Genomic DNA, 13,580 nt, shown 5'->3' on the forward strand with positions numbered 1-13,580 from the left:
CAGAAAACATTTACTAGATTGAAAATCAACAGATATAAAAGTATCATGGTTTTTAAAGGCGCATTTAGAAATCACATCATCAAAATATGTCAATGCAGAGCTATCAAAACAATAAATAAAATATAAACAAGTATTGATGGTACTTGCTTATTTTTCTTTTATCCCCCCTCCCAAAAAAATTGGGGTACATAAAGTGCCTGAAGTGTAACTGCAGGTAAAAAGTGGGATTCCAGATATCAAGAAATCTGCCACACCTGAAGCCAGGTCACACTTTTATCTGAAAGTATCCTAGCATGGGGTAAGAAGCACAATTTTTAGCAAGTAAGGAATTTTTCTTCCCCCTTTGCAAACTTCATGATTAGAGATGAAATCTTGAAAAGGTTTACTCCCTAGATTTACAAAACAGAAAGCAAATTAAATATTTTCAATGTTTACCTCTCAATTATTAACACTTCTTTCTGATTTTGAAAGGCCTGAGATGATGACAGGGCAAACTTTTTACTAGAATGTGTAGTGATAAGGGCTCATAAACACTTGGGTCAAACTATGAAATCAGGGTATATGTACCTGTCTGGCCAGCATCAAACTTTGTGCTGTAGCACCAGTCTAGTATCAGGTGGCCAAGGACCCCACCTACTCGCCTTGCCTTTAAATCAATTTTTGCAGCCTATACCAGCTTGGATACTTTCACACTGTACCATTATCACTAACTGCATACTATGGTACAAGTCTAACTTGAGATGAGTTTTTTACCACTAAGATCTTTTCCAGCAGTTGACTGAAATAATTAATTGATGCTCTCTTCCAAGGAAAAATGTCACCACAAGAACAAAGATACATGGACAAAAGGTGTCATAATCGGGGGGGTTGTTTGTTTTGAGGGAATTTTTTTAATTTTGTTTTTGTTAGGGATTTTTAACTTGTCTAGCTTGGGATGGGGGACATTGGTTTGTATGGTATGGCAAGTATGCGAATCAGTAAGAGATCAGGGAAGGGGCAAATGAAGCAAGGTAAAAATACACACTATGCAGACACCTTCTAGCAGAAAGGAGTTTAAAACTTGAATAAAAATACATAATTTGATACTTTTTGTTCTGGAAGAAATTATTCTTGGAATTTGTTTTGTAACTAAACAGAATTGCATAATCATGGAAACTGGTATTTTTCAATCCATATTCTCAACCAGACTTAACCACAAACTGTCATGTTCTTAGTTAACAGCTCAGGTCAGAAGAGGTAAAAATATAATGGTTTACACAAACTATGAAAAAATCACTCTGCAGAATTGCTAATGCTGACTTTCCTCAGATTTCAAATTACAAGAAGCAAAAAATGTTATATATGAAATAGTCCAAAGAAGCAAGAGTTAAAGTTAAAAAATTGGCACTGCTTATTTTTAAAACTCAGGGGAGCTATTTTGTGGTAGGGTTTTGCCACTTCTAATAATGTGTTTTACGGAGAAAAATCTCCAAGTAAGAGACAGACCTATAATAAACCATATTTTAAAAATAAACCATAATCTTACAATCCCTACTAAATAAACACTGCTGTTGACGCAAGCTTCATTGTACTCTACAGCAGTACAAGCTACCCAGGATACTTTTAAAACATGCATACTAAAACATGCAAAAAATTTATCCATAACCCCCAAAGTCCTGTTTTCTGGGAGAGAAAGAATTTACAGAGACACAATACAATTCTACCCTCTCTTTTGCCTTGTTCCCTCATTGCCTTTATTAAGTCAGTATGTCCCTATGCTAACTTTAAAGACTTTGTTGCTATGGGAATTTAATTTCATATTATATTGTCAAGGAGGAAAACAAGATTTTGGTGATTAAATGTTACAGAAGCTTTGACTTTTGCACAACCTAACCAAATCTACAGCCTTAAAAGCAATCTGTGTATGTGTCTGAAAATCTTACCATTCTGTTCATAAACAGGTACATGTGTTCTACCTGGCATTTAAGAGCCAAGTACAAAAATTATCTCTCCCTTCCCTCAAAAGCTTCTGGAAAATTTTAACATAATTTCTGCATGCACGTTTTCACCTTGCTTCCGAGAAACTTAGGAATAAAAAAATATGTTGTTTTCCCTTTCTCCCAATGCGGATTATCTGCAGCATCAAGAGATTCTTCTTTTCTAAGTGACATTCAAGGTTAGTGAGGCTAGAAATTCTCCTCCTAATAACTGACCCATAAAGACAGCTACAGAATTGCAAGCCTGGGTTCCTTCCCTCCCCATACCTAATCTACATTGCAGATGGAAAAAGAAATACAGGCATATGTACAAAGCATTGTCCAGTTCCTCCAGTAAATATGTCAAAAAATGTTTGCTGCCTTCTATCACAACTGGCTGTTTCGACTGTAAATATTATGCATTTGTACTTTCCCCCTTTTTAATATTGTAACTGTCTACAAAGGTTAATGTTTAGAATCAGAGAAAGTGCACACATAATCATTAAATCATTATGACTTAAATAAAAATGAGCATAAGCCAGGAAATTTAAAATTAAACCCTAAACCAAGAGAATAGTCTCCCTTGTGGCCTAGGGTTTGCATATGTTCCTGCTCCTTAAAAACACCTTCTCCCGGGTCTGGAATCAGAGCTCATGCTCATGTACCAGGAACAGGTCTTTCTTGTGCAGGACTCTGAGAATGCAGTTCTATCAAACAGACTCCGGCAATGCTGTCAAAGTGCTCAGTTCTGAAACTTAGATGACTACAGCTAAAATGCTCAAAAATCAGGAGCCTGATCTTCATGTGCTCTCAGCAGTGTTATCTTTCCCAAAGGTGCTGTAACACACTGCTGAGAGTCAGAACTCAAAGCATCCAGAAGCTGCACCTGCTCCCTAATCTGATTCTGATGGGGGACATGCTTACAGGTTTTCCGTCTTCTGACACTATTATTGCATGCCCTGACTGCTGGGAGCAGAAAGTTTAGCTTGCTATTTATCTTGATTGACCAAATGTGATGCATTAATCAGGTAAAGCTCACCAGGAGCTACAAGCATTTAACACTTTCATCAGGACATTTAGGAGTCTAAACATGACATTAGGAGGCTAAAGTAAGGTACTCATTATTGAACATATAGACACAGGTATAAATTTTGTGTGGTATTTAACAAACAAAATCCATACTTGATGAATACAACTATGAATGTATGCATTTTAACCAAGGCACTAAACCAGGTTTAAGCAGAAAGGCATAACTCCTGAAGAAAACCGGCTGAAAACAAATTACACCAGCAAACATTCAACACATTAAAACATGATCAAGCTTTAGCACTGCATGTTGTTTTTCCCATTTTGTGGCCAGTACTCAGACAACTGACCCATGGGAGAAGCAGAGCTAGAGGGTAAGGAATGTGGCTTTCTAGCTAGTGGACAAATGGAAAACTGAAGATTGGGCAAAGTTGCATGTATTTCTTATCCCCCAAAATTCACAGGTACCCAAGTCCCCTTATCTCAGCATAAAATATATTAAAGTATTAAACATATAAAATATTTACCTACCCTAACAAAAAGCATAAAATTCAACTGTTCTTTAATACCAATATTTAAACAGAAAAATTGCCAGCCTCTGGAAAAACAGTTTTACAGAGCTTCTTTAATTAGGGAACAAAAATAATCACTAAAATGAAGAAAAATCTACACCTGTAAATGCCTAATTCTGAAACACAGTTGTTAGATATTCTGATAAACTCGGTGCTTTCAACTGATTCCTTAAGTATTCTGAGAAACATTAAAAACTACAAGAGTAACATTTTCAGGTTGATACTATTTGCAAAGGTTTTACAGACTGGAAATTAGTGAGCTCACCAAGACCCTGTAATTAAGCAGCACTATAAAAATGCCATGGTGTTCTTGATGTCAGCAATTGGCATATCACCTCAGAATAAAAAACAAGTACTAACAAAACCTGCGCAAAGCCTGTGGAAACTTTCTCACCTTGTGCCTCTTGAAGAGATGCTCCCTTTTAGACCAGGGAGAATATGCTGGTTTGGGCTGGTTTGTTAATTTTCTTCATAGTAGCTAGAATGGGGCATGGTTTTATATTTACTTGGATTATATGTTGGAAATGGTGCTGATAACTCTGGGATGATGTTGTTATGCTGAGCAGTGCTCACACAGCATCAAGACCTTTTCTGTTCCTCACACAGTCCCATCAGTGAGGAGGCAGGGGCTGCACAAGCAGTGGGGAGCGTACACAGCCAGGAAACCTGACCATAGAGACATTCCAGACCATATGGCATCATGCTCAGCATAGAAAGCTTGGGGAAAAAGGAGGAAGGGGCAGATACTCAGAGTGGTGGTGTTTGTCCTCCCAAGTTGTAACGCATGACAGAGCCCTGCTGTCCTGGAGATGGCTGAACACCTGCCTGCCCATGGAGAGCAATGAATTGATTCCTTGCTTCATTTGCACACACAGTTTTTGTGCTATCTATTAAACTGCCTTTATCCCAATACATTAGTTTTCTGACTTTTCCTCTTTCCCGTCCTACCGGGGATGGCTTTGTCAGGTTGGGGTTAAGCCACAGCAGGAAGAACACAGTATACTTTGCATGCTACAATACAGTATAAATCGTATGGTTACTGAAGACAGTGACAACCCTTCTCTGGCAAACTAAACTCTTTGTTAAATAGAAGCTTCTTCACAGTTTCTGTAAATATGAAAAGGCTTCTCTCATTTTTTTATTTACTTACTCATTTATTAAAGAATACTTTGCCTTTTTCATCTTTCCAGAGAGGCATTCTCAAATACATGCTCCCAAATATTACTGTAGACCTCAAGCAGCTAGATAAAAGTAATGAGGATTTTAGTGTCAACACCAATAAGGGCATTACAGATTCAATATTAAAATATAATCCATACTATGCCAGTGTCAGTGACTTCACCAAGACAGCTTATGATTCCTTATTTTTAAAAAGATACACCATTGATAAATTTGCCCTTGGATGCTGTATTTCTGTCATATGTGATCTGTTTAAATCCCTCCACGAAAATACTTTCAGGAAACAACAGCTATTTATACATATTGATGTCCAATTCAGTACCACTCCACCAACATCACAGGGACCTGCAGGAGATCAATATCTCTGAGAAGACAGCAGAGGCCAATCTCACTTTTCTTATTTCAGGATCAAACAGAAAAGCAGCAAGGAGCTGTGGGAACTACAGGAAACAGCAGTATAAGCTACTTGAAATTGTCAAGAGAGAAGTAAATTGCAAAAAGCTTCTTCTGTCTAGGAGATATCTGCTGGGTCGGGGGAGTGTGGTCAGGACTGCACAGGCCCCATGCTGTTGCCGTCCAGCAGAGTGAAGAGAAAATCATCAGGCTGGCTCATCCGCAAAGATGAGCAATGTCTGTGCAGGCACATTCATCTCAGCATTTCCACAGCTCTGTTCAGCCTTAAAGCTGCCAGGAAAATTAACCCCCAGCTGACCACTGCAGACAGAGATGGTAGGGACAGCATGGGGCCCCAGCTGGCAATGGAGCCCTCAATCTTTTCCACAGCTCTTGAAATGATAAAAGGTTACCCAGCCCACAAATGCAATAATTAACAGCACAGAACACTTGAATATGCAGTTGTTACACAAAATGAACCTGTGAGAGGTCAAGTCATGTTTTAAAGCTTTAAATTCTTTATTATTTTTAACTGGAATACAAGCAGTCCAAACGAAAATTACATTTGCTAAATATCTAAGAACGAAGTCTGTCCTGCAAGAGAGCAGCTGGTACCCTAACAGTCTAAACATTCTAAACACTGTATTTCAAAGATACAAGGCACCCAAAAGGGAAATAACTTACAAAATAATACCTTACCGATAAGATCTGTCAAAATATCAACACCTGTGGATAAGTTCAAGTGTAACAAAATTCCTGAGACGTAGGAAATAAGCAGAAAATATATTTTAAATAAGGTTGAAACACTGCTGCAAAACAGCAAAACTTTTAGGTGGAGAAGAGGTAAAGCATAAGCAAGACCAACCACTGCACTGCTAAGCTCCTCAGAAGGGAAGAATAAGACTGCAAACTTTAACCAAGAGCAGCACTTTATTTTGACATTGCTTTCCAAAGCACAATAGTTCTAAAAGAAGAAACTTCAAAGACTAAAGGATGTAGAAAGTGGCTTACTTGAAGTTAGAGTGTTCTCAAAAATCAGTAGCTTTATCTAATACCTAGCAGCAATCATACATATCAGCCACAATTACGGCTGTTCCAAGACCATAAAAGAAAGTAGAGTTTCATAAAACTTGGTTTGGTGGTTGACCATGTCATCCACGGAGGCCCCAGGTTTACATCATTACCTTAAATAAAATATAAGCTTCCAATAAAATTGCTTTTTACAAAACCAATACCGTTATAATAGTACAGAAGGCTGGATAATGCATCCTGCAATCCAATTTGTGGCTCATGATAAGCTACAGATACCAGTAACTAATTCCACATGTGAGACAGACCTCCCGGAGGGAGATTTTAATCAAATAAGTGATGGGAAAAGAGACATTTCCTTATTTTAGTATAACAAGCCGCCTGTACTAACAATATGTTGATTTCGTAAAATGTTACTGTATCATAGCAATAGAACATTAGTAGAACATACATCTGGTTTAGTTACTTCTGTAAGTGAGTTTGTATGCATACCACAGAGCAATAGTTTATCATTACCATTATATTAAAAATGAGCTTTAAATGTATTTGCCCCATCTTTTTTAACTGCTTATGTTATCCAGTTCCATTCCCACTTAAAAAAAAACTAACCAAAAAACCCAAAACAAAACAAAAAATGAACTCCCAAGCAAACAAAGGAAAACCTAAAAAACTCCACAAGATGAAAAAAGATCAGCGCAGTAGTGTTTGTATTAGCTTCGTACTATTAATTGGACAGAAAACTGTTGATTAATGCTTTTGCTCTCAAGCTGAATATTGCAAGTACAAAAACAATTAGGCCTATGAATTTGCATATTTTCTTTAATAACAAACTTGATCAGAGCTTTCTCCCATATATAAGTTTCCCCCTCTCACTCCTTCACCTTTGGTGGTTTAACTTGCACAAGTCTAGCTGCAGAGAGGTACCGCCCTTTGATACCTATCATACCTGACAACTCAATCAATCTGTGTACCTGCTACACAATGTACGCTGCAAATGACTCAAGGTCTAAAGTGCTGAAAAAATCAAACAAAATTCTAACTTTCTTCCGTAAGGAATGCTTTGCCCCAGTGGAAAACCACTTCTTTGTCTCATTTCAGACAACTAATTTATGACCACAATAAATAGGATTCTGTCAAAATCTTCTCACTTAAAGATAGCAAGTAGGTTCTTGTCAGCCAGTGAGAATAAAACAGAGCTAACCAAATGAGATGGGATCCAGACTGACAACTTTTTCTGCCAGAGTGAGAGCATCACAGGCAGATGGGAATACAAGACTTGGCAAAAGGAAAAAAATCAGCATCCAAGTTCTACTGAATAACCAATACACAGATGAGAGAGAAAAGAGCTGCACAGTTCAATAAATAGCTATTACATACATTTTTAAGGTTCTTTAAGAATAGCTTCTAAATAAAGGGGTAACATTTATCTACTCTGCTGGTGTTCCTGCTTTGCAGCCACCTTGTTCAGAAGCCCTGGCAGTGTACTCAAATCACACTGGGATGCTGTCATGTCCTCGATGTGACAAATCAGGACTCACATGATATTCGGTGTTGTGTAGTAGCCATCGCTTTATATTCATTGGATATCGGCCCAAAGTAAGAACACAATGGAAAATATAGGCTTGTCACACCAATACCATTTCCTACCATCAGCTGGAGCATTTCTGAAGTTGCTTTTACCAGTTCATACTACACTGACCATCCTGAAAACAGTCACTAGTTTTATTGTTCTTTAAACATAAATAATCATGTCCCAGTTCCCCCAGTGGTATATTCTGAAAAAGCTTACAGAAGCTGAAAGTTATAGTCTGGCAGCATGCCAGCTCCTGTCCTTAACCACCCACTCGCCCCAAATCCCTCTCTCTTTCTGTTGTTTCTGTTCCTGTACCTCCCTTCGCAGTGTTTGCCATTGAGCTATTTGTAGGGCAACGATGAGGACAGAATAAAACTGAATTGATTCAAGCTTGAAATAACTCCTAAAGATATATCTGGGATATTTTGGACAAGGCAGGGAAATGGTGTTTAAAGATTACTTTTTTACCTGTACTTTCTCTTGGTTCATTTTGCAGGACAGTCTAGAAAACAGATGTACCAGCTCAACTGGACAGGTTTGAGCTTGAAAGTGGAAAAAACCTTGAAAGTTTGAGATTGAAAGGGGTAACACCTTTCTACTATTCCATTACAAAGCATTCAGTTTCCCACCATTACTGCTTACTTAGATAGTACGTATTTGAGCTAACCAACCTGAAAATTATTTCCTCTCTTCCTTGGTTCCATTCTACACTGTACCCTTCCACTGCACTACAAAAGACTAACTTTTTCCTTGATTGATCTTTTTGATGTATTTTTTTCCCCTTTCTCCTGAAGCTGCCATATCCCAATATTAAAGTTGGAAAACATAAAGCACAAATTCCAGAAGACATATATGAACACAACTCTAATTGCCCTGGCATTTTAATACAGAGCTCTCTGAGGAGAAGGGCTTTTATATGGTGGAAGGGTTTTGGTTCAGTTTAAACTGTACTCTAGCTTTTCAAATGCTCAAGCCAGTTGGGTTTACACAGTAAATAGCTACTTTGGTCTCATCAATTTACAGTGCAGAAATGTCTTTTCAAGCAAGAAATAGTGATTGCAATACATAAAAAAAAAAGGAACAAACTTAATCCAAGTGTGTGCTTTAATTCCTTTAATTCTGCATAATGCAAAAATTAATCTTAGCTATATACTTGGGGTTTTGATTTTTCTAAATACAAAGTGGATGAACAAACAGACAACAACAACAAAAACCTCACTTGTTTTTATCAACATATATAAAGACAGAACCAAATTAAATCAAAAGGTTTTAGTGAAAAAACATAATTTAGTTCCTACTAATTATTTCAAAAGTGACAGGTTATTACTTTGAATTGTCCATCTTATAGCGCAATCATCCTCAATTTACTTGAAAATAAATCTAAATGTAATTTCAAATCAAAAGGACAGCATCTAACCTGCCTTCATAGTCAGGATTTGTCATATATTGGTCAGACATGCTACAATCAAAATCCAAATTTCTCAACTCTAAGTGCATTGATCATTCTCAAATCATCCAGATATCAAGTACATACATCTTCCAAAAGCACTTTCCAGATTCAGTATTCAGAGCAGGCCAGAGACTCACTAACCTGAACATTCACTAAACAGTATTTTATGTGAAAAGGTAAAATGCAAAGGCCGAAGGAAATATAAATACAGTAAGAAAGTGCTTTGGAAAATAATGACTGATAAGGAGGTAATATACTAGAATTATTATTTTCAGTATCTTTTTTTGGTCATCATAATGGGTTTGTTGCCCTAAAGCATTTTTATCACACAATGTGAAGCCTTCGAGAAGATTGACACATTTGCTTCAATTTGCTTTTAAGGTGCTACCTTTGTTCCTCTTTGATACACCTGTCTTGATTTTTTTTTTTAATTTACAATTATTATCTTTACAAAAGGCTTTTATTTCACTCCTTTATTGCCCGGGGAATGCTTGGGAACAGGAAACTGCGATGCTAAAGGTAGAGGCCATGCAAAGGTGGAGTACAAAAGAGTGTGCAGACAAGTACTCAAAAAGGAATGATTCTCATAACAAGCTAGGCCAATGAAGATATTCCTGACATCCCAAGCCCTGCAAAACATTATATTCTTACAGAAATCTATATAATCTGTGAAGGATTTTTGTAAAACTTAGATAAAAAAGAAGACTTACTGGAGATACTTTATAATTGAAGCTCCCACCTGGGCTTCTCAGTAATGAAACACACAGAGGCAGTACATGAATGAACAGAGGCTTCCCTGGCATGGAGGTAAAACTTGGCCAGCAGCACTCAGCCTGAACAGCCATGCAAGAAATAGGTAGCCACTAATTTATTGAATTAGGAAATGGATTTCTGGCAGATCAAGAAAAATATTCGTATTTTTGTTCACTGTAGTCTCTCCCCATAACATTCCCTCCAGCTAAATTCCAATCTCCATTTAGGTTTGTAATCTACAAAGCACAGAATTGTTATTTCTGTCATTACAGATGGCAAAGTACATTTCCACAGACACCAGTTTACTGTCCAAGACACCTCTGATGCTGGGTGAAAAAAAACCTCGCAAGCCCCGGTGCCCAAATTTAGAGCTCCACACCCAGGACAAGAGGCGTTGTGTTCAAAAACATTGGGATGTGGAAGCTTGGATTTCATCTCTGTCACTTAGGTTTCTTCTGGACCAATTTTACCCTGGCCTTCAAGGAGAAAAGGAAGAAAAGGGGGAGAAAAAGCTTTTCCCCATGAAAAGTTAAACAGAAGTATCTTCAAAGGTTTTGGTTTCAGCAATGAGTGTTTAGTAATAAAAAACTTTCTAGGTGTTCAGAATTCTCTGTGTCATATGAATGTTTTTACCAGTTTAATTGTATAGAATAAGCTAACACTTGAATTATTACCCAAACTCCTTGAAGTACTTGAAAAAAGTCTCATCCTGGGCCTTTCAGTATAAAGCTTGCTGTTACAGATGCAGTTTAAGGGAGAGAAGAAAACAAAACTAAATTAGTTTACTCTTTGTTTCCACTGAACATTAGGTAAACTATGTACCATACAGTATTTGGTTACTGACATGCAACAGAGGTCTTACATACTCCAATACATAGGAGTAAAAAAAAAGAAAGCATGTTTATAAATGTATAGAAAATTATTCTTTCCTTTTCAATTTTGTCAGAAAAGAGTATGATCACCAAGTCGGCATATGACAGCAGTTTAAGAGGAAACTACCAGCGACTAGAGGTGCTTTGGGCTTTTTTTCCCTCTACTATTTCCTTTTATACTAAAGATATATAGACTAAGCAAACAGAAATCATCATTGTTTTATCAATATCTACAATTTCTTTTTAATTCACATAGATGAGAAATCAGAATTTTAAAATCAAGGTGTTTGAGTTAGATTGCAAAGCCATGATTTGTTTCATTGCTTTTTATTTCCCTTATGTCTCACTGAAAAATGTGACAACACACATCCATACAAAACATTTTTTCCTTTTGTTAAGTCAGTACTTTTCTGAAAGAAAGCTATTTCACTGAAAAGAAAATTACATATACTCAGTTTACTCATTCATATAGCAACTGATGTAATAGAGTCTAGATTTCAGCTGGGGTTTCCGAAATACATGCGCAGTGCTGGGAGAGCAAAGCTATGGGGGTTTGGTGAGCTTTTCTGTTTGCTTATTTTACTTGTTTGTTCTTGGGAAAGAAGTTAAAAAATAAGAAAGAGTTATTTCATTAAGGCAGTATTACATTTAAGCCATAGCTCCTACTAGGGGAAGAAAAAACACACGCCAAAGGAAGGCACTCAGGTCCCATGCATCTCTGTTAAACTAGAACAGTAAGAGCTCTGTCTTTGCCTCAGGGAGCCGGTAGATGATATCAGCTATCACGCCTGACCAAACTAAGCCTGAGTTTGCAAGATACAAGAGGATAAGAGCATGAATGAATTTCTTGCAAAAGCTAGTCAGATACCCAGTGCTCAACTCAGATATCCAGTGCTTGTCAGTAAACAGAATGAGGGAACTGCTGGAAGTAAGGAAAGTAATTTAAAAAATACCATCCCAAGTGCCAAGTAATAGCAATGGCTAATAATACATTGTTTAAACAAAATCTAAAAACCCCATACTGAAGCTGTTTAAGTGTTCTTTCAGCATTAGACATCTGTGCTCATTTCTGGGAGTTGACTAAACTAGTAAGAATTATTGTGTACTTGAAAACTCATTTAACACCTGTTTAACAGTGACTGCTGCCTTACAAATAGCTTACAGCAAAGACAACTCACCTTGTATAAAGCAGAAATGATCTGATGCATTTTCAGTCGATGAAACACAAAGACATCGTACACGGCTGAAATGGCCAGAACAGTCATTCCTTGCTCCTTCCACAGCATGCTGCACCCTGCACACAGCCCCGCTCCCAAGATCCAGCCCCAAGTACTTGGTGAGGAACCTCTTGTAGAGCAGTGCTTCACATAACACATCAAGGAAAGTAGAAAGAAGAGGCAGGCTCCAATGTCTGCTCTTCCTACGATCCCCGCTACGGCTTCCGTGTGGATGGGATGAGATGCAAACAGCAGGCCTGCTATCAAAGTCCAGTACCCATCTCCAAACAGAATCCTGGAGAAGTTTGTGAAAAGGCCTGTGACTGCAGCATGTAAGAGAACATTTACAAGGTGGTAGCCCCACGGGTCCATTCCCCCAAGAGCATGGTTAATGCGGAAGGAAAGTGTGCAGAGAGGTCTGTAGGACTTGTGGCTCCCACTGTGAGTAAGCAATGTCCCCCAAAAGTCATTGTAGAAGATGTGGATCCACGGCGTCTCAGGCAGAAGGTCCTGGTTTGTCTTGATAGCACGACTGCAAAAGACAAATAAAAGCTTCATTTTAACAGAAGGAAAAGAGTACAAAAGAAAGGCTGGGAAAATGCAATCACATTACTACCACACAAAAGAATGGCATTGCTTTGGTGCGGCTTTAATTCAAGTTTAAATTTTTACAGGAGGTGTTAAAAACTACATATCCATTGACTTCCTGCTAGAGCAAAATTTCCATATAAATTGGCTTTTAAAACATTAGACACAGATGTTACACTGTTTCCATTAAATTAAAACATATTAAAACACCCTTCAGTGACATTCTTGTGAGTCTAACCAGGAGTAATCGGTTAAGATTTGATGAGTTATAATTAAAATGTAAAAGAAATGTGAAAAACTTGCAAACATTATTGTTGAAATAATGGATCCTTCAGTAATTCAGAACTAAAACCCCAACTAGCCTTTCATATTGAAATTTTAATTTAGATTTTGAAAATCGCTCTGACACAGATGAACAATAAATACTGAAGTCGGTAGGAGCATGCAATTTTCTGCTTCTGTACAGGGCACTCCAAAAACTGTCCTGTACATATTTTGACTGACAACACTTTCTGCTAACACTCTGATGGAGACAAAACCAGAATATTTTATAGGTGGAAATATACCTTCTCTTTCACGTTCTTGTAGTGACAATAGAGGGGGGGAAATGGTTTTACACTGTATTACTTTTATGACTTCAAGTCTGTCAGCTTGATTAGAAATAAAATCCCAGAAAAACCACTGCAGTTTTCATCATTTATGCTTTCAAACACCCTGGCAAGGACTAGTGCCAGCCATTAGCAGTCTCCATGTCTAATTCGTTACTATAAAGTCTGTCTACTATAGCGTTTGTACAAATCCAAAGATTTGCATTTAAAATTTATGCAGCGGGAGAAGGTGCAAGACCTGCTTAGTACAAAAAGATAAGTAGAATTTAATTAGTTACTTGTATTTAAGCAATTATTTAAACACGCATTGTTACTACTGAGCTTAACTCATTTAGCATTTATTTTATTACGGTAATTAAGAATCC

At 37.5% G+C, this 13,580-nt stretch overlaps 1 protein-coding gene across 2 annotated transcripts in view; it reads right to left on the reverse strand.

The window, feature by feature from the left end:
- TMTC2 (transmembrane O-mannosyltransferase targeting cadherins 2) overlaps positions 1-13,580 on the reverse strand; it is a 240,895-nt gene that overhangs the window by 121,553 nt on the left and 105,762 nt on the right. Inside the window, exon 2 of one of the 2 annotated variants that reach the window (XM_071552136.1) lies at positions 11,981-12,551. The exons of the other annotated variant lie outside the window; for it this stretch is intronic. Coding sequence (XP_071408237.1) covers positions 11,981-12,551 — 571 coding nt within the window. The remainder of the gene's footprint in view (positions 1-11,980; positions 12,552-13,580) is intronic. 2 annotated transcript variants of the gene reach the window in all.

The sequence above is a fragment of the Pithys albifrons genome, chromosome 3, assembly GCF_047495875.1.
Source record: "Pithys albifrons albifrons isolate INPA30051 chromosome 3, PitAlb_v1, whole genome shotgun sequence".
Lineage (NCBI taxonomy): Eukaryota > Metazoa > Chordata > Aves > Passeriformes > Thamnophilidae > Pithys > Pithys albifrons.